We start from the raw sequence: 27355 nt of genomic DNA, 5'->3' as shown, positions 1-27355 counted from the left end.
CCTGTGGTATTGCGGCGCCATCTACCGAAAGAAGTGGTAAATGAAGTGACTTCTCCCATAGAATAACCCGCCATTCCGCTTGCCCGGTAGTTACGGAGCCGGCTGCGTTCTGGAACTTCAGCCATACTTCATGTAAGTAATGTATTCTTCTATCACTTTAATTGATTTTTCATCTAGATAGGCAGTGTCTCTGACACGCAGGTTCGACTAGTATGCGGATATTTTAAGGGCATCATCCCAGCATTGACTGCACAAATAACGTATGATACTCAGTGTGCAAACTACTATTGTCAAAGAAGACACGTGCTGTTCTAAACCAGCAAGCTGACGGGCCGTGACTTCGCGAATTCTTAGAATGGAATGCAGCTGTACGTTCCTTGTTAGAAGCGGTGAGCGACCAACGAATATATTCGTCAGAAGAATCGAGAGCTAGCGAGTTGGTACATTTTGGAAACAAAAACGGCGCACATAGGACGGTGAAAGACACAACAAAGGCGCCACACTTGTAACAAAGTAACGAAAAAGCTCGAGCTGATTAGCAGCAACGTTCATCTGGGACAGAAGAGCGAGAAATTTCATGTGGTACCATATGTACACGGTTCTTCGAATGGGCTAAAGATTTAATGAAGGGAAAAGGTTCGGAGTAGACGTCGTTTTTTTTTTTTTTCTTTTTTTTTTTTTTTTTCATCTCCAAAGGAAGTTGGACGCGCCTATCCCTAAGGGTGACAGAAAAATAGTAAATACTGGAAATAGTGCGCTTGCCGGTTGCTTAGTAGGAGTACCCGACCACGTCCGAATGACTTACATAGGACCTATGGTGTTTTGTCGACACCATATTAAGTGAGCATGCAAAGTCACTTAGCGAAAACCCCGCTTTGCGCTTCTTGCCTGTACACTGTGGCCGTTGTGGGTGCATGCACGCGATCTTGCGCGCGACAAGCGACGCGATGGAGATGGCTGTTGAGGTCGCTCGTCGCCTACAAGTCGTACCGCATGCGAGCGACGAGACGAGCGACGACTTTGAGCGACGTCTCCCCGGTGTTGCCGGTATGAGGGCAGCAAATACTCGCCGAAACTGGCGTGACGCTTGCTTTATTAATTTAAGTTGATGTGTTTTAGTGTAAAGATCAGCATAAATATTTCTAAAGGTCTTGCACTACGTTCTTATCCTCGCACGTATCAAAATTTAGTCGTTTGCTCGTTCCGTGTGACAATCGGTAGTACTTCACTGATGTATATCCAGTTCCGGCTTCGCGCTATTGGCTAGTCGCTCATAGCGCTTCCGGGCGACAAGCGACGAATTCTAGATTTCCAAAACCGAACGATCGAGCGACAAGAATGAGCGATCTGTTCGCGCGACGGGCTCTCGTCGCTCGTCGCCGTCGCGCACAAAATTGCTCTCATGTGGTTTGGGCTTTATACTTAATAGGCATGCGCGTTTAGCCATCGAGGCATACCGTATTGTAAATAAAGTCACAGGCCTGCGTAGCACACGCAGCACAGTCACAGCGTAAGCTGGAGAAGCAGCTCCACAGGAGTTTTAATTTTTTTTTTTTTTTTTTTTTTTGCACCAAGCACTACAGGGTCTTCGCGGCGAAATCTCTTTACGTTGTCTTCACGAGAGCAATTTGAACTGTCCGCCCGGCGTCGACGGCGAGCTGTGGCTTGCGCCGCAACACGTCAGGCTCTGCACAGCAATCTGCTGAGCCCGATGTTGCCTGGTTGCAACCGCGCGCGTAGCTCTACGATTCGCTTCTTCAGCAGAGGTTCGTACTTTTAGAGGAGGCGCCATAACGTGTACCGAAGAGTACACAGGCATCCAGACTACATGGCGCACATGTCACATCCCTTGACCCGTGGCACGATGCGATGCTGTTGATGATGATGGTTTATTGGTATCCCCTTCGAAACGGGGTGGTGACAAATAATCACCTAGCCTACTTGCGCCAGATGCAGCTACATGCAGCATGCAACTGCTGCATGTCGGGATACCTGGTGAAAGTTAGCGCAACTGCAATGCAATGTTCGCACGTATCGACGCTACGCGGGGAGCATGTCACATCGCGTGACAAATGGCACGATACAATGAAAAATGATGTTGATTTAATGGCATTTCTTTTGAAACGGGACAGTGACAGTGACCTAGCTTGCTTTGTTTCATCGGGTACGCTATACATGTGTTTAATTCTTGCATTTTTGTATACATCTCCTTAACCTTTTTTTTTTTCTTCCTCAAACCTTCCCTATCTACCTCGTACAAATACCTATGCAACTGCTACATGGCGTGCCACCTGGTGTATTAATATGCAACTGAAATATTAAGTTTGCCCGTAAAGACGCTACGCGGCGCGCTCCTCACATCGCATGTCAAGAGTGAGTGAGTCAAAAGCTTTATTGGAGGTCCGGCGCGGATGCGCACTCGTCGCGCACCCGACGTCGGGACTGGCAGCTATAGCCCACCGGTCCGGTCACGGGCACGCCGGACAGCAAGGATTTGCTTGTCTTGAGCGGGGCTACGCAGAATCGAGTCCCACTCCTCCTTGCTGAACTTGGGGTATATCAATCCGCACTCCCAGTTCATGTGGGATAGAGTGGAGGTATGTAAAACAAATTGCTTGTAGGTACCTGTGCGTCAGCAGGCAAGCTCGGGGTTTGTCGGTCACTCGGTTTCTTCGTGCTAGAGTAGTTGGGGTCACAAACAGCTGTTGCGTGCTTGCCTTTACCGGTAGCGCAACGTATGTTGCGTCGGCAATCTTTCAAGCGGTGGCCTGATATCGTGCACTTGAAACATCTTTCCGACTTGGCCAGAAGGCTCTTCTTCTCATGCAGGCTTAGTGTAGAAGTGCACGTTTCTGTAACGTGTGTGGGTGAAAGGCAGAAAAAACAAGTACCTTTCGTCTTGCTGGATTCGTTGTGCAAAACGGAGGTGGTAGGCGTGGCACAGGGCTTCCTGTCAGGCCTTCCATCGTGCATGTCGCGAACGCAGCACTCCTGGTGACCACTTTTTTTACTGGCTTCGACCTCCAGTCGTAGATAATCCAATAGCTGACGCAGCTCCGTCTCTGACGACTGGGTCTCGTCGGGCTTTTGTAGTAAGCTCCGTCGCTTGTAGTATTCCACCACGATGTCGTTGGAGATCACTTTCGTTAGAATCTCGACGAGCATCGCAGCGTATCCGATCGTCCAAGAGCCTTGAGACGTCTCACGTTAATGTGTACGGTATCCAGGAAATTATTCATAGCGGTCACGTCAGTAGAAAACCACACTGGTTTCAGCATTCGAAGATTCTCCAAGTACTTCTGCTCGATGATCCTCACGTTGCCGAAGCGGTTGGGTATAATTTCGGTGGCATCTGCATATGATGCGTCCTTCACTTGAATTCTCTCGATCGCTTTGGCCGCTGGTTCAGCCAAAAGGGTTTTCAAGTAGTGAAGCGGTCGATGTTCGTTAAACTGGCATTTTCGTGGACGGCATGCTTGAACATGTTCCATAAGGGCTGGCACTGTTCCATTGAAGTGAACCAAGTCGAGCCTCGGAAGTCGAGAAGCACCGACAACCGGTCGTGAGGTATCACCGAGGGCACGATGCCCTGAGATCGTACCTGAAGCTGAGGCGTCGTTAGGTGTCGGTATAGGGCTCGATCCGCGGTCGTTTGAGACTGAAGCTCTTCGATGTGGTGACAGAGAAGGGACAACGTTGCTGCCGCGTTGTCTTCATAATCCGCGACCGAGATGTAGTTTTCGGATGCTTGCTCGTCCGTGAGGTAACCCTCCATCTGTTCGTTGAGCACCCGTAGTCCGTCGTTGCAGTTCTTTAGTCTGTCATGCAGCACTCGAAGCGCTGGAGCGCTTAACTGACTCGATTCCATGAGTTGGCTTGCCTCGTTTCGGAGACGCGTGTGCAAAGCTCGTTGGGTCGCTCGCTTGCCCTTGATCCGCTCCAACTTCGTTGCCGGTGAAGTCCTTTCGTGGTCGGGTCGCTTGGATCACAGAGCCCCGGGTTTCGGCACCAGAAAATGTAAAACAAAGGAGTCTTTGCAGTAGAAGGGTGGGAAAGGGAAGTTTATTGCCCGAAGGACAGTAGCAACGCGTCCATACTGGCCCTTCGAATCAGTCCCGCCGCGCGAGATGCCGAGCGAGCCGCTTGCTCTGAGCGCGCTAGTCCCCGTCGTCGTCTTTTTCCTCTAATATTTAACAGGTCTGCCCGCAGGACGGGCACGCGTCGTCGCGATATACGTCGGGTTAAACTTCACGTAGAACGGCCAGACACGGATATGTGCCGGTCTGTAAAAGTCTAAGGGAAACGGCTTGCGCCCTCTTCAACTTGGGGTGAAGGGGTGGAAAGACCCTTCTAGACATGTAGAAGAATTTCGTAACCTCGTTGTGAGTAGCGGGAGCGTCCCTGTGGCCGTAGGGGGGAGGGGAGTCGGTGCTCCTTACAGAGGGAGCGCGGTCGGTGAGGTCGCGCGCAGCCTCGTGTAGGGTTGGTAATATCGATGAACGATTAAAAGTATCCCGCAAAACGATTAATCTTCATCGATGTCCACCTTTCATTTAATCGACTTAATCGATTAGGCCTGTTCGATTAATCGTTTTCGAGAGTTCGACAGGAGTGGCACGAGAATTTTGAAATCGTAATGGAATGGCGGCCCACGAGCAGTGTCTGTGCAGCTGGGGTAGAGCGACTGTCGACTGTCTTTCCGAGTCCAGAGTGATGCCACGCTGAGCGCTTCCCCTCTCCCCCACCGCACACGCCACCACGCCGCGCGAAGCCGGACGCTTGAAATGTCCTTGCAATGCAAGGCACACTATAGCAACCCAGTCGCCACTCCCAGTCCGCTAAAATTGTTTCACAGCATCCGCGCCGGCTCAGACCATGTATTTGACATAGCGATGGAGTTCTATATTCTCGCATGCTGGTTGTGTTCCATTCAAAGTAGGTGTCGGTTTCACCCAAACATGCCAGCCAATTGACATTCCTTTGCTCTCTAGAAAAGGCTATGTTGTTTAAAATCCTAAACCACTCACTTTCTTTTCCTCCGTATACATTGCAATTTCTTGCATATTTCAGTTGAACATTACCATTCACTTTTGCCATTTTTCTTAATTCTTATTTAACTGTGCTCTACTGGGATTCACTAGTGCAATGTATCTTAATAAAGCGAAGCTTTATATGTCTATAGTCAGATACAACTTAAGTCTGCAGTGAAGCCCCGCCAGCCACTGTTCCTTCACGAGGCTGCAAATAGTTCGTACTTCAAAAGTTTCCATGTTACCTAAATAAGGCGGTAACCACAAAAATAAAATTGTAAACGCGTAATTTTATATGTTTTCACTCAACTATTATAGTAGAAAGTACAAGTACAACAATTACAGTCGTATCAAGTATGACGCCATTTTGAAAACGTCGCATGACGACGATTTTGTTTGCTTCTGTGATTGGCTGACGGAATAACACAACCCCGCGCGGTCCATCTGCCTTTTTTGCCAACTGCTGTTTTTAAAGTTGTATCCTACTATAGGCGAAATCGTATATGGCTAGGCGAAATCGCCTGTGTACACAAAACTATAATCATCAGCATTCGCTCGAGCGTCATCGTCTTCTGCAGCTGGCTCGTTGGCGCCCCTCGGATTGCGCTCGTGCTCGTGCTCGGCATGCACTCGTGCCACTGCTCCCGCGTTCGTCGTCGTCGTCTGCTTTCATAGCTGGCTGCGTAGCCGCTAATCATTCCAGCGCAGAATTCCACTTCTCTTCTGTCGTCGTAATGGGGAGGCCGCGTTTACGGCGCTATGAGCCATTGCTTGAGGGGGTATGCGCCATTCATTGTCTTACGTGACGGACAGATTTAATTTTTGACGCAATTTGATTTCGAAGAATCGCAAGTGGCAGTGACCGGTGAATGTTGCTAACCACGTCGCCGGGCAAACTCGAGACATCGAACGCAAACGGCGAACTGCGGGCATACGGTCAGTGATGTTCGCTCCGTCGCAGCCGAACGTGTGCGTAACCTCATATTTGAGAAACACTTCAATGAACCCTAGGGATTAACCCAGTGATAAATACTGGGGCCGCACGTTTCAGCTTCGCTGGTTAACCATCTTCACGGAGTGGTAGGGCCGACGATTTTTGTGCCGTTTTATAACATATATTGTTCATCCTGTCAAAAGCCAATAGTGCCAACTATAGTTAGTCTTTAACAAGGTAAAGATTACCTTTATCAAACGTTTATACACTTGTGTTTCAAACTTGGTTCCACCTCTCAAATATTAAAATAGGGCCCTACAAAAGTAGATAACTGCGTTTCCGCCTTCTTGAAAGTGCCCGGTAAAAATTTCGATTAATCGATTAATTGATGAAAAACCCTGCATCGAAAGCGATTAATCGATTAAAGACTAAAACGATGAACTATTAATCGTTAATCGAATAAAGTTATTAATCGACCATCCCTAGCCTCATGAGCAGACTTATTGAGGTTCGGGGGAGCACCCTCGACCGACCCTCCGTGAGCGGGAAACCAGTGAATCGAATGATGTGTGAGAGCATCCGGACTTGAGACGCTAAGAAGACGAGCAACTTGCTCGGCGATGCGACCCTTCTGAAAAGCCCTAACTGCCGTTTTGTAATCGCTATAGATCTCGGACCCACGACCCTCTAGCAGGGCGAGGGCAATGGTGGATTGCTCGGCGACTTCGGGGTCTGAAGTGCGAATCGGAGCGTTATTGGAAATCTTGCCGCTGGAGTCGACCACGACGACGGCAAAGGTCATCCCATCGCTCCGCGGCGTCGACGAAGCTTGCTCTGATGCCTTGTTGCTTGAGGTTAGCTACGTACGATGCTAATGAAGATGATAATGATCATGGAATTATTGGCATCCCCTTTAAAACAAAGCGGTGACAGTTACCTAGCCAGCTAATGATGATTATGATTATTTACTGGCATACCCTTTGAAAAAAAAAAGGGGGGGGGGGCATAGTCACCTAGCCAGATTGATTTAGTCAGGTACAGAATATATATTTTTGCTATACTATCATTTTTGGATACATATCGTTAAACTTCTTTTCCTTCCTCAAACCTTCTACCTTGTACCGCTACCTGCGCATCTGCTACGTTTCACTATATTACCTAGAGGGAAATGTGGCGCTGCTGCGCTGTGGTATGCAAGGGAATGTCGGTATATTGTGACTTCGGATTGGCATCGTTCTCGGAGAGCCAGCAGAAGCCTTGAAGACGCGCCTGGCTAGAGTGTACGCGGAAAATGTGGCGGCGCTGCCGTCGCCTTATTCTCGGTCCAAAAAGCAAGGCACTGCTGACTAATGACATAGAGCAAGTGATTAGAACAAAAAAAAAAAAAAAAAACCTCCCGTTGGATGGCGTGAAATAAAGATGAATCTCATCTACAAAGGCAAAGGAGATAAGGATAAGACGAGCTCGTACAGGCCAGTTACAGTAACGTCGGTGATATATAGAATGACAATGCAAGCCATAAAATTAGAACTGTCGAAGTGGGTGGAGAAAAACGATGTATTGGGGGAACTACAGAATGGGTTCAGGCCAGGCAGACGCTTAGAAGACAATGTGTTTGTACTAACTCAGTGCATAGAGATTTCAGTAGCTCAGAAAAGACCTTTATGGATAGCATTTCTAGATATTAAAGGAGCTTATGACAACGTAGACAGGGAATTGTTGTGGGATATTCTTCAATACGAAGGCATAGATGACGATTTCGTGGAGCTGCTGAGGGAGATATATAGAGACAACCAAGTACAAGTGGTATGGGAAGGTAGAAAAGGAAATGAAATGGTGGGAATTCACCAAGGATTGAAGCAAGGATGCCCTCTGTCACCATTGTTGTTCACGCTTTACGTCAAGGGTATAGAAAGACGACTGGAAAACAGCGAATTAGGTTTTGATTTATCCTACATGCGTAATGACAAATGGTGCAACAGAAGGTCCCTGGACTGATGTACGCAGACGACATTGTGCTACTAGCGCACAATAAAAAAGATTTACAGATACTTGCGAATATGTGTGGGAATGCAGTGACAAATCTAGGCCTTAAGTTTAGCACAGAGAAATCAGGAATTATGATCTTTAATGAACACACGAGTAACTTCGTGGTGTCAATTCAACAGCAAGTAATACCCATAGTGAAGCAATATAAGTACCTCGGCGTACACATAAACGAAGGAAAGAATTACTCAAGCAACCACCAAGATAATCTGAAAATAAAGGGGAAGCGGAATGCAGCAATAATGAAACACAGAGCACTGTGGGGCCACAATAAGTATGAGGTGGCGCGTGTAATCTGGAAAGGAGTAATGGTGCCAGCGCTCACATTCGCAAATGCCATTATATGCTTAAAATCGGATATATTGGCGGGTTTGGAAGTTAACCAAAGATCAGTAGGCCGGTTGGCTTTGGGAGCCCACGGTAATACCACAAATGAGGCAGTGCAGGGTGACATGGGTTGGGCCTCTTTTGAAGTCAGAGAAGCACAGAGCAAAATTAGTTTTGAAGAAATGCTCAGGAACATGGTTGAAAATAAATGGGCGGCTAAAGTGCACAAGTATCGCTACATGAAAAGCGTGGACACAATGGAGGAAGAGGTCAAGGAAGTTTACAACCTAGTACAGGATAATCGAAACTGTAAATAGAGAACCAGGAGTCATCAGAAAGAAAGTGAGAGAAATAGAAACCGTGAATTGGATGCAAAGAATGGAAACAAAAAGGACCATGGAGATTTACAAGAATGAGAAGAAAGAAATTAGAAGGGAAAATCTGTACGATAACACAAAGGGCAGTGCCTTGCTATTTGAGGCTCGAGCCGGTTGCCTAAGGACGAAAACATATCGGAACAAATATTCGGAACTAGATGAGACATGTGTATGCTGCAGTAAAGATCCAGAAACCACTCAGCACATCCTGATGGAATGCGACGGGATCCACCCAGCGAGAACCGTAGGTAACGTGCAAATCACAGAAGAGCATCACAGAAGAGCTTGGGTTTAAAGTGGAAGGAAACATAAACAGATCAGCCGTAGCGATCAGCAAGAGACGATTAGAGTACTGGTGGAAAAAAAGCAGGGAAAAGATGGATACGACCTGATCTCTTAAAATCATACGCAGCGGCACAAGGTAAATTTTTGAAAAAGAAAAATAATAATGAGAGGTATACAAAAATGATAGATAAAGAACATGTATAGTATACCTGATTAAATCAAGCAGGCTAGGTGACTATTTGTCGCCGCCCCGTTTCAAAGGGGATGCCAAGAAATCATCATCATCATCATCTGAATCTCCGGCCAATAAACGTTGGCTCCGGCTGTTTCGGCAGCGCTCATTGGCTGAGGCGAGCTCGCGGGCTGAGTAGCTGTCGTCTGCTCGACGCACCGTCGTTGTTGCGTCGTTTGCATTCTTTCCGCCGTTGTTTTTCCATTTTATTTACAAAAGGTCGGTGGGGAATAATCTAAGTGTTGCCGCCACCGAGTATCCGCCAGTCAAAGCTCCATGCAGCTGCGGTAGGGTCTCCAACGCGACAAGCGTCCGGCCAGCGAGCGGGGCCGCTCATTCGGGAGAAAGCGCGACGATGGCGCAACCTGGATTTTCAATAAAAATTGCCTCAGCGCAGAGCCCTCGTTGGACACACTCGCCCAATCTAGTGCACACTCTACGCCTGGCTAGCACCGTTCCGTCTGTCACAATGATTAATTTCCTGCTGAAACAGCACGTAAAAAGTTGTTTTAGCTTTATTATTGCACAAAAACATGTTTTGTTTAATTTTGAGGACTTATTATTGGATGTACAGTTATATGAAGCGTAAAAAGTATCAGCTGGCCGCTAAAGTTGGAGGGCAGACGACAAGATTCTCGCTCGCTTTGGAACAACTTGTCGTCTGTTCTTGCTTTTCTTCTCTTGATACTGCATTGTAGGTGAGTAAACTTTATTCTGAGATGTATTATGGGTGAATGAAAGCCTTTTATGCAGATTTTATTTTAAGAACGCAGTATTTGTGTAGCCATATCCGTGTTTTAGACGAAGCCTCGTACAACACCAGCCAACACAAGCATCGCAGACACATATCCCGTCATTCCCATGACGGCACATCGCCCTTTAAGAAACTCGCATAGACGGTGGCGCCAGATTACCCTCAAGGTGTTGTAGTGAGAAACACTATGCTAGCAATCGCCGGTGTGGCTCAGTGGAAGAGTCGCTGACTTCCAGGCCGTGGGCCCGGGTTCGATCCCGGCGGGAACTGGGTATTTTTTTCTCATTCCCGGTGATAGCTGCAACGGACACCACCGGCGGCGGCGGAGACCATCACCAACCAAAACGCCTGTTAGAATTAGCCCATAACAGCTTACGCTGTAAAAAACAGGCAGACACGAGTATACGCGTAACTTGTCATGTTGCGTGAGTCGATCTGAGGTAATTTTGTACATACCGTACATACTATAGCGCAGGGCCCATGTTTTCATTTATGATGAATATTGTGTCTTAACAAAACACAGCGCGGAATGGACGTCGACGAGCAAAGAAACGACAAACACGGGCGCTCGTGTTTGTCGTTCAGATGGAACCACACCAACTCGACCAGCTCTCAGTTCTGATGATGAATATTGTATTTTTCGATAAGTTGAATAGTTGGAGACAAACTGGCTTTGTTGACCTGGCTCAAAGAAGTTCCAGTGCGTTAATGCGTTCAAGAACAGTTGCGCGGGGGATACGTTACTGAAACGGTGCGCCGTATACAGTAGAAAATTCGCCACGCGTGTTCCATATACTTTCGCGTTAATTGCGGTTCTATTAAACGCCTGTATATAAAACTCCCCTCATATAAAACGCCACGAACTGCGACCGACTCAGGGCTAAACCTTATGTGGTGGCAGTGACGTCGGAAGTGCCTGATGTATATATGTACATATATAGGGAAGGTAGAGGGCTGTTCAGGCGCTAGCTTGCGCTCGCTTCTGAGTTGTCTGGTCGGGAGCGCTTGCATCCTGTGCGCCCACCGCCTGCCCACCGACGCCTCAGTGCGGCGTTAAGTAATTTAGTGTTATTGTCCCAATGCTTCTTCTTGTTTCGTGCCGCGCACTCCTATATCTGCCTGGTTTCCTGCTACGTAATCTTGATATTCATTTTGCTCTAATTTCCGGTATTCTTCCTCGAACTTAGCGCAAGAATGCACTTCGAAACTTCATCCGGAAACCTTACGCCCACGCCAAATACGATGCATGGGCGATTCGTGGAAGCGGTTCGTTTTCCGGATATATACTAACCAAAAGCTTCAGCCTTCAAGGAATGTGTCTGTGTACATTTCCGTTCGCAAGTTACATAAGTGCGCAAAATAAGGCGTGTACCGTCTTCACCTGTGAGCTCGGCCACTGCGTGGCCGTGCCGACCGTTCGCCCATATTTCGCACTAATTGTAACAGTGAAGTGCAGCAGCTTCGATTCAACAGTCGCACAGGATATTTAGAAGAATTTTCATAGCGCACACACGCTTAGTTATCCGTTTTCAAGACTTATGAGCTACATATACAGCACCGTCGTAATGAGCGGCGTCACTTGCCTAATGCTGTGTTACGTAGGCGACGGCCGTCTGATTTCGTGAGCCACGGATCAGATACCGGGCAACGGTGTCCGCGACAATCTGATCCGAGTGTATATATATGGCCGTATACTCTAAAGCGTGAGCGAGGCCACACTTCAGCCGTGCCAGATGAATGCGCGGAATTGCTACACGAGTACTCAAGATAATCGCAGCATTCCGCGCTAATTGGCTTACTGCCTTCTTTTTTTCGTGCACTACTTCGCTCTGATAGAATCCAGAATGACGTAAAACTCGACAAAGGTTGGCGCTCCTGCAGTCGAAGCCTCCCACCTATTTCGCTTTGTATTTAGTCAACGACGCGTTCGTGGGGCAATTGGCGCCAGGTGCATGATATATCCCACCTATCCCGTTGCGGGGATTGCGTTCGCAGGGCTACGTTATGCGGTGAACACGCTATATATGTGTGTCAGAACACCCCAGCAAACTCAATGAGACTTGTAGCAGAGCGCAGGCAGCCCACGAACTTTGCAGGCGCGCCCTGCGGTCGTCAGCACCATCCTTCACGATGGTGGCGGGGGCCATAGATTTAATAATGGGTGCTTTTTTGTTGGCGCAACGAACTCTGACGCTGCGATCGTTCAGCCACCATGCGAATGATTTGTCTGTGATTCGTGCTTCATGGTTTCAGACGTGGCTTTGTTTATTGCGCTTTATCTGCCTTCTTTGTCATAAAGGTTCAACGCAATCCATACTTTTCTAAGTGCATGCAGAACACTTTGCGAACACGCGTGATCGCTACTAATTAAGTGGTTCAGCCTACCGAGGTGGCCAAATCGAAACGTGCCAAGCGTTTTTCAACGCACTTTCTTGCCCGCGAGAAATTCATAAGGGTATTCTACGCCGCTTATCGATGCCTGCGTCCGTGGTTTCAATATCGGGCTTCTGTGCAACAACGTATTCCTCTGTTCGAATCCTCCCATCGGACAATTTCAATAATGATTATTTAATTATTTATGACTGATTAGGTTATTGAAAAGGATGAGTTTAGAACGTGACGAAGCCGCTTGAAGCCAGAAGGACGAAGTCTAGGCAAATCCATGCACCTATACCATCATTCCCATGCGGACTGAATGCGCCCCGCTTGCAGCTCCCACCAGGGTAATGATCGTATGAAACTCCATAGTAAATGTTCGCACATGGTTGTCGTCATGCAAACGGGCTGTAAAGGTTGCGGGTACACCTTGTGCGCGTGCTCAGCAATATAACTCGGCTTTAAACATCCGCTTCATTAAACGGATCACGAATAACAAGCACTTCACCTACAATCATGATACTTCTGCAGTTACTCAACTTAGAGGAGCCATGACACCAAATTTTCAAGCTTTAACTAAGCATTGCATATTAACCGTACGCATCCAACAGCAAGCTGGCGAAATTTGGGCGCATTCTGGGCGGCAAAAAATTTGTATTTGAATTTTTTTTAATGTCGCAGTTGAACTGTACAGCAATCTAGCAACGCTAACTGTTGACGAAATCAAACGCATCCCCCAGCATGCCTCCAGCGACGACTCCCCCGAAGTAAGGGAAGCCAATCTCGAAGGCCATGCCTTTGCTTATTGCGAGTGCCGGAAGCGTTTGCAGGAGCTGGAAATACATCATGGTCGCCATGCGATAAAGCTTGAGTTCGGCAGGCATTCTTGGGTTTGTGCTGATCTTATCGCGCGAGGGAAGGAATTGCGCGCCCATATCAATGGCGACGCCGTTGCTGCCGCTGCTGCGCCGTATGTTGCCAGAGCGAGTGGAGCAAGCCGTCCGATGAGGTTGCAGACTGTTTCGAAGCAGATGACTCAGCTGGGGCCGTATTCTGAAACGTTCCCCTAGGCGAAATTTCTTTTTTCGCTTTCAGGGGGCGCGCTGATTGGCTGGTTGAGCAAAATTGAATGACGTCGGGCTCAACCACCCAATCAGCTCATCCAATTTTGCTAAAACAGCCAATCAGCGCACGCCTGAAAGCGAAAAAAGAAATTTCGCCTAGGGGAACGTTACAGAATACGGCCCCTGTGGTGGCCCTACATTTCCTGGCGCCATACAGTTCATGCCAAAATTGCTGTCGGTGAGAGAAGCTGGGCGGTAGAAATTTCGAATTGACATTTCGAGTTAAAATGTGCGCTGAGAGCCTAGTTTGCTTGCCGATATATAACCAAATTCATCTCTCTGCTGTCAGTTACAACGATAAACTGAGTAGTTGGACGACCGTGTAATTGCCTCTTTAAACCAATCACCCAAGAGGCATCTTACACTTTGCCGCGCTCAAGTCTGTCCCGATGTAATAATTACTCCCGTCTACGACACCAGGACAGTCAATACTAACAAATGTGCAAAGTTACTTGCTAAAGAAGGTTGCTATAGAAGGCTGCAAGATAACGGCGCAGGTAGCACTATATTTACTGCGTCCTGGTTAACCTCAGATGTACAAACTCGTAAATTACTGAGAGATCAAGAGGCTCACGCTGTTCATGACTGGACAGGATCAATCGCTGAGGCGGTGGTGTATTGCTTTTTATCAGATCAAACGTATTTTTCTCTGGTTGCTATGAATCGACAGCAGAAAATTATCTGTATTAACGTATCCTTCTCTATCCTTCTCTCCTGCACTAGTATTCTTATTGCCTCTTACCACTGACCGAAGTCAGATGATTAATTTACAAGCGACCTGAACACTGTGCTCTTAAGCCTCCACCCTATTGAATACTCAGCGGTGACTAACTTTCTGGATATTAAGCTGGAAAAATTTCACTGCAGTATCTCGTCTTTCGGTATATATATATATATATATATATATATATATATATATATATATATATATATTGTACTGAAGGCGAATGACCGCGCTTCGATGTTTGGGAACAGACGACGACGATGAGTGGTGGTTGTTGTTGACGCTCTAGCTGGCGCTCGCCAGTAACCAACTCGGGGCGCGATCTTGTACGCGTTCCAAAATGGAACGGACCGCCTGCGTTCCATTTTGGAACGCGTACAAGATCGCGCCCCAGACCTGCCTTTCGAATTGAATAGCCTTCTACAACGCCACGTCCAGGCCTGCTTGAAGACCAACACCCCCATTTTAAGTGGTGGAGGTGCGGGGTACTGTTCATCCTGGAACTTCGCAGCCGGACGCTACCATCAGCTTTCACCATGACTGATCCTGGCCCATCGCAAGCTGCTCCCGTGCCAACGACAATCCACTGTGCTGGCGTGCCCCGACAACGCGGCCCACCTATATTTAGCGGCAGCGACGACCAGGACGTCGAGGATTGGATCGTCGAGTACGAATGAGTGAGCTCTTGTAACGAATGGGATGACCGCGCCAAGCTCACGAACGTTCACTTTTACGTCACTAATGTAGCCGGCCTCTGGTTCAAAAACCATGAAACCGAAATCACGAACTGGTCGACCTTCACGGCAGCCGTCGCGGAGGTCTTAGGTCGTCCCGCCGTGCGCCGGCTTCGCGCGGAACAGCGCTTGCGCAGTCGAGTCCAACGCAGGGAGGAGACGTTTACAAGCTACATCGAAGATGTTCTCTCCCTGTGCAAGCGCGTCGACCCATCTCTCGCCGAAGGGGAAAAAATAAAGCACATCATGAAAGGAGTCGACGACGATGCATTTCAGATGCTTGTCGCTAGGAACCCCCAGACGGTAGCCGACGTGATTCAACTCTGCCAGACTTACGACGAGCTGCGAAAGCAGCGTGCGTCGACGCGCCGTGCTGCTCAAGATACAGCAGACATTTCCAGCCTTGCCAATGACGCCACTTCTGATCACACCGTTTTGCTACCACACATAAAGCAGTTCATCCGCGAGGAAGTTGCACGTCAACTTTCCCTTGTCGCCCACACACCTGAGCCTGCGCCGTCATCTTTAGACCCACCTCTTCGTCACGTCATTGAGACGCAAGTTGCCCAGGCACTACCAGCTGCCCCTCCGGCGTTACCTGTCACTACTCCACTAACTTACGCTGCCGTTCTTGCCAGACCACAGGCACCATCTCTTTCTGGAGCCTACCGGGCCACCGGGTGGTTCTGGTGCCTGAGTTTTCGCCTGCCGCCACCAACTCACCTGTTTTGTTTTCGCCATCTGCTGCTCCTGCTCGTCGCCTAAACTTCCTCCTCCCGTGGGCTGTCATCAACTTCTGCAATAGTTCTGCGGCGATCAACGTGTGCAATGTATCTGCATGTCCGTCACTTCTACTACGCGGCGAGTGTCTGGGGAGCTTCGAGACTTTTGACTGCCTTTTCGAGGATGCAATGCTTGGAGATCAGGCATCACTACCGATTTGTGCCGTCGCTCCTGCCGCTGGCACCGATGATCCTGTCGACATATTCTTAAATGCCGTCGATTCCGCCCTCACACCTTCGCAGCACAATGAGATCGTGCAACTCCTGCAGCGTTTTCGAGCCTCCTTCGACCACAACCAGTCTTCCTTAGGTCGAACCTCAGCAGTTGTTCATCGCATCGATACCGGTCAACAAGCACCATTGCGCCAGCGCCCATACCGTGTGCCGACTGCAGAACGCCGTGTCATCGATGAACAGGTAGACGATATGCTGAAACGTGGAATAATCCAGCCCTCCAGCAGTCCCTGGGCCTCTCCAGTTGTGCTGGTGAAGAAAAAGGACGGATCCATCAGGTTCTGCGTGGATTACCGACGTCTTAATCGATTAACGCGCAAGGATGTGTACCCTCTACCACACATCGACGATGCGCTGGACTGCCTACAGGGAGCAGAATTCTTCTCGTTCTTAGATCTGCGCTCGGGATACTGGCAGGTACCGATGGCGGAGGCCCATCGCGAAAAAACGGCTTTTGTGACGCCGGATGGCCTGTATGAGTTCACAGTCATGCCCTTCGGCCTCTGCAACGCGCCTGCTACTTTCGAGCGCATGATGGACACGATCCTTCGAGGCCTCAAGTGGCATATTTGCCTTTGCTATTTAGACGACATTGTGGTCTTTTCCTCCGATTTTGCGTCCCATCTAACTCGCCTAGAACAAGTGCTCGCTTGCCTCTCAGCTTCAGGACTACAACTGAACTTGAAGAAATGCCACTTCGCCGCTCGAAAGCTTACGATTCTAGGGCATGTTGTTTCGAAGGACGGTATTCTTCTCGACCCTGCCAAACTTACAGCCGTTTCAGCGTTTCCCAAACCACGTACCATGAAACATCTCCGCAGCTTTATCGGCCTATGTTCTTATTTCCGCCGCTTTATTCGCAATTTCGGTATGATCATCAAACCTTTGACCAAACTCCTCGCTGGCAGTAATAACCTTTCGGCATGGTCTCCTGCTTGCGACGACGCTTTCAATGAATTGCGCCGTCTCCTTACGTCGCCTCCTATACTGCGACACTTCGACCCCTCTGCACCCACTGAGATCCACACGGACGCCAGCGGTGTCGGTTTAGGCGCTATTCTTGCTCAACGGAAAGATGGGTTTGAAGAGTACGTCGTTGCCTATGCAAGCCGAACAAAGCCGAAGGCAATTATTCTGTCACTGAAAAAGAATGTCTTGCCATAATTTGGGCCATAGAGAAATTTCGTCCTTACGTGTACGGGAGCCCATTCGACGTAGTGACCGACCACCACGCCCTGTGCTGGTTGTCGTCACTGAAAGATCCAAGTGGTCGCCTCGCTCGATGGGCATTGCGCCTCCAGGAATACGACATCCGCGTCGTGTATCGCTCTGGTCGGAAACATTCGGATGCAGACGCCCTCTCCCGTTCGCCCCTGCCTCCCGACCCTGTCTGCTTCACAAACACCACCTGTGATACCACCGCTCTTGTCATTTCTGACATGCCATATGAGCAGCGCAAGGACCCGTGGGTGGCTTCCATTCTAGACTTTCAGTCTGGCCGGACTTCTGCTCCCACTTCTCGGACGTTGCGTCGGCAGGCTGAGCACTTCACCACTCGGGAAGACGTGCTGTACCGCCGGAATTACACCCCCGGCGGCCGTAAGTGGCTCCTCGTCATTCCCCGCCATCTGCGCTCCGAAATCTGCTCCACTTTCCACGACGACCCACAATGTGGTCACGCAGGTTTCCTGAAGACGTATTCACGTATTAGGCTTCGGTACTGCTGGCGTGGCATGTACCGTTATGTTCGACAGTATGTTCGATCATGTTCCACGTGCCAGCGACGCAGACTCCTCCTCAACACGCCGCCGGCACCTTATTACCTCTGCCATGCCCCGCCCGACCATTTGACCGCGTCGGCATCGACATCTACGGTCCCCTTCCCAGTACACCAGACGGTAACCGTTGGATAATCGTTGCCGTCGATCACCTCACACGGTATGCCGAAACTTCACCTCTCCCGTCGTCCACGGCAAAAGACGTTGCCACTTTCATTCTTCACAGTCTCGTCCTTCGTCATGGAGCTCCTCGAGAGTTGCTGAGTGACCGTGGTCGTGTGTTCCTCTCAGACGTCATCGCAGCATTGCTTCGTGAATGCCGCGTCGTTCACCGCACCACCAGTGCCTATCATCCACAGACAAACGGGATGACAGAACGTTTTAACCGAACCCTGGGCGACATGCTCGCTATGTACGTCTCGTCAGACCACTCCAATTGGGACCGAGTGCTACCTTTTGTTACGTCTCTTACAACACCGCCGTTCAAAGCACAACTGGATTCTCCCCTTTCTTTCTCCTGCACGGACGCGAACCTTCTTGCACCATGGACACTATTCGTTTATACCGGCCCGACGCCTCAGAATCCACAACTCTATCTCAAGCAGCTACATGCGCTGAAGAATGCCGCTAACTTGCACGTTCATTCACATCACAAGACCAGTGGCGCCAGAAGCAACACCACGATGCATCCGCTACGACTACGTGCTATGCTCCTGGCTCGCTAGTCTGGCTGCGTGTCCCGTCCACTACATTTGGCCTTTCAACGAAGCTGGTCTCCAAGTACCAGGGTCCATATCGTGTACTTAACCAAACATCTCCGGTGAACTACCTCATCGAGCCGTTAGAATCGTCTTCTGACCATCGTCGTCGCGGCCAAGAAATTGTCCACGTGTCCCGACTCAAGCAGTGCTACGATCAACCTGTGTTTTCTTGCCCCTAGGTCGCCAAGTTGGCTCCTTATTCCGCGGGAGGTAATTGTACTGAAGGCGAATGACCGCGCTTTGATGTCTGGGAAAAGACGACGATGATGAGTGGTGGTTGTTGACGCTCTAGCTCGCCAGTAACCAGGCCTGCCTTTCGAATAACTTTCTACAACGCCACGTCCAGGCCTGCTTGAAGACCAACCCAACCCAGACCTCCATTTATATATATATATATATATATATATATATCATCAGCCTATATTTATGTCCACTGCAGGACGAAGGCCTCTCCCTGCGATCTCCAATTGCCCCTGTCTTGCGCTAGCGTATTCCAACTTGCGCCTGCGCATTTCCTAACCTCATCATCCCACCTGACTTTCTGCCGTCCTCGACTGCGCTTCCCTTCTCTTGGTATCCATTCTGTAACCCTAATGGTCCACCGGTTATCCATCCTACGCATTACATGGCCTGCCCAGCTCCATTTCTTCCGCTTAATATATATATATATATATATATATATATATATATATATATATATATATCGTCACGTTTAGCTTCCTGAAAGGGATAAGTTGCCATCCACCCGACAGTAGCACGAAGCTACACATGAAGCCCTTTGGGGTGTGGGAATATTCGTCACTTTCGCATAACAAATCGAATATTGTCCTATTTCATTCGGTCCTCGAATCTAATACGTCGCTCTTCGCAAATCCGCATATTTTTCGAATAGTTTTTGAATAATTCACATTGCCAACTGTGCACGAACCAACCCCGTTGATTACTCAACTGTGTCTTTATACGATCTGGACCGGGTGAGATGATCACCGCAGGAATCAGGAGCCGACGACGAAAGCGGGCATCGCGATGATGAAAACGGGAAGGAATGTATTCACTTCATTTGTAGATGGTTGTGACTCAGAGTCTCGAGCGGTTCTGCTTATCAAGGGGTCAGGACGGCCTTAAATCCACTCCTGTGTAAGCCGGCCGATACAATAAATGGAAAGGAGAGCGAAAGTCATTTACTCCTTCCGTTGTCGGAATCATCTCAGGAAGGGGCTGTTGGTGCGCCAATGGAGGTGCGAATGCATGCGGGCTCGACGCAGTCCTCTTGTCGACTTGTGACGTCCACGGCCTCGTTCCTTCATGGCTTGCTTTGTTGCGTGGGTTAGCTCAGCACGTGGCAAGGGCCATAGGGTGACGTTTTCTCGGAGAGGAGGGCAATTGGCTCGACAAAGGCAGGCCCTCAGGAAAAGGTTGTTGGTGCGCCCTTGGAGGAGCCAATGCCGGCGTCTTCGGCGCCGTCTTTTGTCCTCTTGTCGAATTGTGACGTCAATGGCCTCCTCCCCTCGTGGCTTACTTTGTTGCCCAGGTCACCTCAGGGAGGTTCAAATGCCAAAGCCGTGACGTTTACTCGGAGAGGAGGGCAATTAGTTCGACAACGGCAGGTGAGCTGGAACGTTACGCGGACTTCCGACGCTGACTTTCAGGCCGATCATAACAGCCTCCCTACGGACGCTATGAGCCCGAAAGAACGGACGCTGTACGCAGAAAGGGGCGGCAAATTCACGCATTCCAATAGCGTCCTCGTTTCGGCGGTTACTGATGGCGAAACCTGGCTCCCGCGACTTTACTCGCTGGGGACAGCCAACCATTAGCTATTAACCATGACGGGTGTGTTTAGTTGATGGCTGTCGAGTTGGAACCTCAGAGCTTGGATTCATACGCCGGGAATAGCGCACAATTCGTAAGTCCGAGACACTGATTGCAGGACGCGACCCGTGTAGCAATGACGTCCAGCTCCACATGCTTGAAGCCGCGGCGCTAACGTGGTGATAAGAGCGTAGCTGCTCACTAACCTGCGAATGTCCTTCGTTGATTGCGTCGGCCTGGCGAGACGTATATTGTCAGTTGTGTGTCGCTCAGCATCGTATAATTGCAGTTTTATTTTCTTATTTTTCTTTCGCAGAATCGCAGCTAGTCATCCAGAGCATGTCGGCGGAGGAGCTCAACCTGCTGTCGGGGCTGTGGCAGAAGCTTATGATACACGACTGCGAGTACGGTTGGCCGGTGCGCCACCTGATGACTTGGTGTTGCCCACTGGTAAAGGCCGAGTACCTGGAGCCCGGCGCCGAAGGCAGGTTCCGCCGCTTTGTGCGCGAAAGGCCTAGCTTCTTTGAATATGACAGCAAACTGGATAGAGTACGTGTGGCCAAGAATTCGCCGCACGCTGCCATCGAAAGGTGGCTGGTCAAGTACTTAACGCTACAGATATTGGGAGGACACTGCGATGTTGGCGCCGAGGCCTCTGATAGATGCCAGTCGGCTCTCCCAAAATACATGGCTGCCCATCTGAAAGCCATATACGGAGGCAGTTTGCGGCTCTTTTGCAAGGCGCACCCGTCAGACTTCACACTCGACAGCAGCGGCGCGCATCTGGCAGGGCTGACTGTAGGCTGCCTTGAGAGGATCATGGCGTCGTACAGAAGGGAAGGGGACCTCGTATATTTTTTCGCTGATCTCCTGAACAAGATTGGAGCGACGGGGGAGAAGCCGTGCCCCGGACACGCGCTCAGTTGGTACCTCGATTTCATGAGGAGCAACGACAGAAGGCTGCTGTTTGAAAACTATCGCGACAATCTGGACGTGTTCTTTCTGCTTAACCCTGCAAACTTCGGGATGACGAGAGCCGAAAACGGGTCGGTTTACCTTAGGAACCGTGACCCGCACTACGCTGCAGCTTTGTTTCTAAGACAGCATCTCCAGATCCAGGGCACGTCCGTCGTCTCTCTGAAAGAGCTCGTATTGCGAGTCAAGTACGCGTCGTCACCGGTGACACAATACCTCTTTCGCGCCAGAACTGCGGAAAGAACAGTGAGGAAAATAGTCTTGGGCCACCCCGCCTTATTTCACATTAATGAGACGGGTGACAAGCTTCGGCTTCGCTATAAGTACCCGTCAGGTGCACCTTGGAACACAGACGCCGAAGTGTTGGCGGTGACCTATTTTTTTGACATCCTCAATGACATAGGTGCGACGTCACCTTCGAGGGCAATATGCTTTAATTACATCATATGTGCTGCTAGTGCTGCGCCACCGAAGTGCAACGGTTACCTGGGCACCGTTTACCCAGGACTAGAAGTGATCGGACTGTTTCACCTGCACCCTGGCATTTTCGACCTGTCCTCTGTTAACCGCGTTTCTCTACACACGAAGGACGCACCAGAGACATTGCCCACCAAGCTGCGTAGTGAACAGCAGATCGAAAAGCAAGCGGTCGAGTTTGCAGCCAAGTTAATCAAGTACGTTTGCCGCCTGACACCCGAGCTTTTTCGCTCTTGCACTGAAGGTCTGCCTCGCGACGTTCGTCAGTATTGTGAGGCGCCAGTTAAGGGCCGTCTGCAGTCCATCATAGAAAGCGGCAGAGCAGTGTTGGCCACGAACGTCCCGCGAACAGTTATCCCTGCGACATCCGAGGCTTCAACACAAACCGCCACTGCGCCGACGTCGCTGCCATTGATGTGTCAGCCCGCGAAAGAAGCTGCCAAGAATAACAAACCGATTCACCGCATCAATCAGAAGACCACAACAGAAGTCATTTCGCCGTCGGTAGAGGCTGGTTCAACAAGCGAAGCAATGAACAAATCGGACAGCGCAACACATGATCAAGAGGGGGAGGCCTCGAGCTCGTTGCCGCGTTGTCGCCGCTCGACCTGAAGCGTGAGGCCAGGAAATCCTCTTCAAAGCCGAAGAGCACCGACCGAGCGTGAAAGGGACGACCAAAATCACGGTCGAAGTGGCCCGAATGTTCATCTGTAAAGTGGACCGTCCCTAAATTACGTCAAGCCGAGGTTTTTATCGTGCCTTATCGCAGGACGCGTGTAGGAGAATGTCATAACTATATATGCAAGGAGTTTTATTTACTTGTTAGCTAACTTGAAAAAAAATATATATTTTGCGCATCCGTTCATTTTGTGCAATAAAATACGCGCGCCTTCCAAACGGACTCGTTGTCAAATGCTTCGAATAAAAAAATAACAACACACAGACACACGCACACTCACACAAAAAAGAAACTCCAGCGCCTCATCACGCGCTTCCGTGTCCGGCACATTTTGTTACTGTGTTCAGGCCCGAACATCTTTGAAAAAAAAAAAAAAAAAGAAAGATCATATTCTAAAACCTTATTGGCTTCATGTAGCGCTTTAGTAATTGCTGGCAACATCGTTTCAAAAAGGGCTTATCGACCAGAACGTACTTGTTGAGACTGCTCACGAAATATTAGCGATTCCGAATAAAAATGCCCAGATTGACATGATGTGCTTGGAGATCGAAAAATGCATTTCGTTGCGTGCTATGTTCAAAACTATACGTATAAAGAATTCAGCACCACCACTTGGAACGAATGCTCAGGACTGAACCAGTTTCGAGATATTAATTTTCACTGTCCGACGAAATGCATGGATGTTCCAGTTAACTTTTTGAGGAAAACGCTGTTTTATGCATTGAAGCACAAAAGTAACTGGAACGCCCATGCATGAATTATAGCCGCTGAGTTCGCAAGGCGGAACTCGGCGGCTATAATTCGTAGATTGAAAGATGTGCCGTAAAATAATTACTTAAAGAGTTAATTAGTGAAATTGTGTTAATTATTCAATTAGGCGTTTTGATTTCTCGCGGAAGTAATGGCCGCCTCATCGAGTAGTTTAGATCAAGGATTATGATTGTGTTATCTGCCACAGGCAATTTTAAAAATTTGGTGCAGCTAAAATGAAACGCCCTGTATATTACCAGCACGTTACTACTACTTGTGGAAATAGTGATTGCAGGAATCGGTCCTCTTAATTTTCATTAATGATCGTTACTAATGGCTCATTGTGTGATTCCGCCGTCATAATAAAGCCGTGGCACAAAAATTGCGCACAAATTACGTTATCGTCTAAATAAAAAAGCGGCCACGGTGAAGATTCCATCCTCTGCACTATCGCCATTGCCACCGCCCCGTAGCCGAGCGCGCTAACCACTGCGCCACTGTTGCATTACACAGCCTTCCCAACAGGCGACAGTGTTGAATACAGTCGAACCCGAACATATCGAACCTTAAGGGGACCACAAAAAATCGATATATAGGTAATTGGATATTTAATATAATAGGCCCTCAGACAAACGGCGGCTTACCGATTGGTGCGTCCGAGGGCTGCTAAGTTACTGCACGCAACTCGGGGGGAAAAAAGCAAGCACACAGCTGTCATTGCTTGAGAAAATGAACTCACGAGTAGTAACTCAATTAACCCACATGACGACGCCACGAAAATCGGAAAGAAGGAACGTTGACGTTCGAGGTAGCACGCGGGTTAGCCCAAGAGCTCGAGGGACTGCAATACATGACCCACACGGCTCGACTGTCTGCACATCCTTTTCTCCGCCTCCAGCTGCCAGAACACCTCAAAGTGCACAAAGAAGTGCACTTTGAGGTCGTCGGCGTGGCGCCGCGTTCGATATGCTGATGAAGGGGCGTTCTAGTATACGCGTGCACATTTGCATGGGTTTTTCAAGGGGATTTTACAGCTGTTCGATATACACAATAATTCGGTATATGTGGGTTCGATATATCCGGGTTCGACTGTATCCTCGAGCGGTGCACGTGGTTGGGCTTTGCCTGGCGGACGATTCACTAGACGGCAGAACGAGCGGCGGCAGGTTTACTGCAGGTTGCCGTGCAGCCGCTCGCTCTGCCGTTCGCGGTGTCGGGGGTCCGCAGACGCCGTCGCCGGAGCCCATGGTCGATGACGACGAATAAGATGCAACGCGCTTCAGGTAACCGTCGGACGACGACTACGACATCCCCCCAGAGTATGAGTTTGAGTTTGCCTACGAACCCGTTGAAGAAATGTAGTGTCGACGCCATGGTGCCGCTCGTAAACAAGTAGTCATCGCTCGGCAAAGTGGTGTCATCGTGCTGAGAAGTGGTGTCATCGAGAAAGAACACTCAATGCAATGTGCGTGAAACACTAAACTCAGCGACATGTTCTCGCATTTACACATAAGAATTTGCTTAGGTGCCCCCATAGTTTTTTTTAATAGGTTTAAGTTAAAATCAATATATTTGCAGGTTATCGTTACCAGAAGTCCAGAGGACCGGCCATGTCGCATTCTTTAGCGCATCACGGTGGGTAAATACGAGGCTACCTTGTAAATACTCTGCGACAAGGTTTACATGCATGTGGCGCATAAGCCCACGTCCGAAAAAAAAAAAAAAAACGGTACTTGTTTCAGGCGATTTGCATTCCACCAGTGAGTGAGCACATGTGGCAGCCAACGTTTATAGAACCGTTTGTAGATGCTTGGTTCTATAAACCAGTGTGTCGGAACGGAACAAAAACGAAAAAGAACGATATTTTTGACCGACACGAAAACGTAACCGAAACGTTATTTATTATTTTGTTACGCTACCGAATCAAACCACGCGCACAACGTTTACAGCGCGCATATACAAACAAATTGAGAGAAAAATATTGGAGAGATATATTGAGAAAGCTATTCTCAAATTATTGCGAAAAAGAAATACTGTTTTTATCGTTACTCTGCTTAGCGCATCACAGGCGAGTGGCATGCGAACCAAAACCGTTATGAACCGTTGCAGATCTTTTTTTTTTTTTTTTTTTTTCGTTCCGGAGCAGAACCGGAACAGAACTTTTTTCAGTGGAACGAAACTAAAACAAGAACGAAAAACATTTCGTCCCGACACCCTGCTATAAACGCGGCAGCCGTCTTTCTCCTTCAATGCGATACACCATCGTTTGCATGCACCGCGACCCGAACTACCCTCTCCTGTCGCATCAAGGCGATTCGCCTTCCCAGCGCATTACCAGCGCCGTTTGCATGAATGCGATACGCTAGCAATTCGATGCGATGCGTCACTAAGTCGCATTCTGCAGTCTTGGTGCGCTTGGCAGATGAGAATGGAGGGGGAAAACTATAATTGTGGCGACGGCGATGACGATGGTACATATTTGGTTAATAATAAAGTGAAGCATCTCAATCTACGCTGCTCCGATCGTCTTGCTTAGTAGAGCCGTTCAAGTGCGGTCGCTGCCTTCTGATTCAATCGCTCAAATCGGTTCCGCTTCCGCGCGCCCGCCCCTCACCTGCCTTCACTAATGCAAAGGGTAGGAGCATGGCAGGGGTGGGGGGTCTCTTCCGTTCTATGCCGAATGGCAGCATAACAAATAAAGCAATTCGAATGGATAGGGGTGGCCAATATTTAAAACGCCAGATTCCAAAGAAGAAATTTCATTATCACAAACGGCTAAGGGAAATGAAGAAGCAGTAATCGGCGATTAAATTTTTTAGGTGTCGCTGAATTTTGGGCACTTGTGTGCCGGGAGGAAAGGAGGCAGCGAGAGAGAGGAAACGAACTCGGTAGATTTTCTTTCTTATTGACATGGATAAAGAAGGAGGTGTTGGTACCAAGAAATGAGGGCGGGTACTACTTTTCACGTGAGTAAAATGAAAATGGATCGCGGTCACACAACATCACATTGGTAAAGGCATAATATAAAATGGCATTTCGATTGGTCCTCAGAGCACGAACGTTCCCCATAGAGAAATACAGCCTCAAATGTTACAAACGCTACTGGTGCAGTACACACGCACGCACGCACGCACGCACGCACGCACACACACACACACACACACACACACACACACACACACACACACAGAATCTCACAACAGTGAAAGGTGCATACAATGTCATGCATGCGTGTATGCATTGCATATGCCCATACATGCAATGAATTTTTCCCCAATAGGCGAAAATGCGCATGCGCATCTTATGCTAGTATATATATATATATATATATATATATATATATATATATATATATATATATATATATATCCACAATATCAGTGGCCTCCGGAAACTCTTTCAACCGCCACAAACGCACGTCATTGAAGACCAGCTTTGTCCAAGGACCCAGCAGCTTCCAATAATTTGTATTTTTTTGTCATTTGTAGTTTTGCAAGCGTTCTCGTGATCTACCACCGCGGCCGCGAAGCCACGCCTGCGCGCGTCCACGAACACCGCGTCTTCGCAGTTGCCGTACTTCCTCTGTACGTCCTGCGCTCTCTTTTCCCTTCTACCCCTGTGGTATTCCAGATGCATGTTCTTCGGCAGCGGTGGGACGACCAACTTGCCCCTGAGGCTGCTCGGTACATGATACCCGATGCCTAACTTCTCTAGTATGTATCTGCCCGTCCTTCTCTTGGAAGGGCGTTAGTACTGCGCCACAGAACACCCATACTGCGCTATGCTCTGTGCCTCTATCAATTACCCCAGCGTGTTGTGTAGACCCAGATCGAGTAACCTGCTCGTGCTTTTGTTGATCGGTAGCCCTATTGCCTATTTGTACGCCTTTCTGATTAAGCGTTCCATCTTTGTCTTCTCCGCTACCTGCCACTTGAGGTGGGGTGCCACGTACGTTATTCGGCTAATTACGAAGGCCTGAACTAGCCTGGTCATGCTACCTTCTTTCATCCCGCGGTGTCTGTTGGCTATGCGTCTGAGTAACCTGGCGGTCGGTGCGAACGCGCCCTCCAGTCTCCTTATGGTCTCGCCATTGTGGCCGTTGGCCGCAATGTGTAAGCCCAGAGCACGCATGCTATCTACCTTGGGTACGGGGCGCCCGTCGGA

At 49.0% G+C, this 27355-nt stretch overlaps 1 protein-coding gene across 1 annotated transcript; it reads left to right on the top strand.

Annotated features, from left to right (window-relative positions):
- The first annotated feature begins 10 nt into the window (after positions 1-10).
- On the top strand, positions 11-26882 carry LOC125946263 (uncharacterized). Its single transcript, XM_049668931.1, has 3 exons — positions 11-132; positions 20627-21959; positions 26822-26882. Exons 2-3 carry the CDS (start codon positions 20650-20652, stop codon positions 26880-26882), a joined length of 1371 nt encoding a protein of 456 aa, XP_049524888.1. The 5' UTR covers positions 11-132; positions 20627-20649.
- Positions 26883-27355: the final 473 nt, after the last annotated feature.

Source organism: Dermacentor silvarum, chromosome 1, assembly GCF_013339745.2.
Source record: "Dermacentor silvarum isolate Dsil-2018 chromosome 1, BIME_Dsil_1.4, whole genome shotgun sequence".
NCBI lineage: Eukaryota > Metazoa > Arthropoda > Arachnida > Ixodida > Ixodidae > Dermacentor > Dermacentor silvarum.
This window is presented reverse-complemented; position numbering and strand designations above follow the sequence as displayed.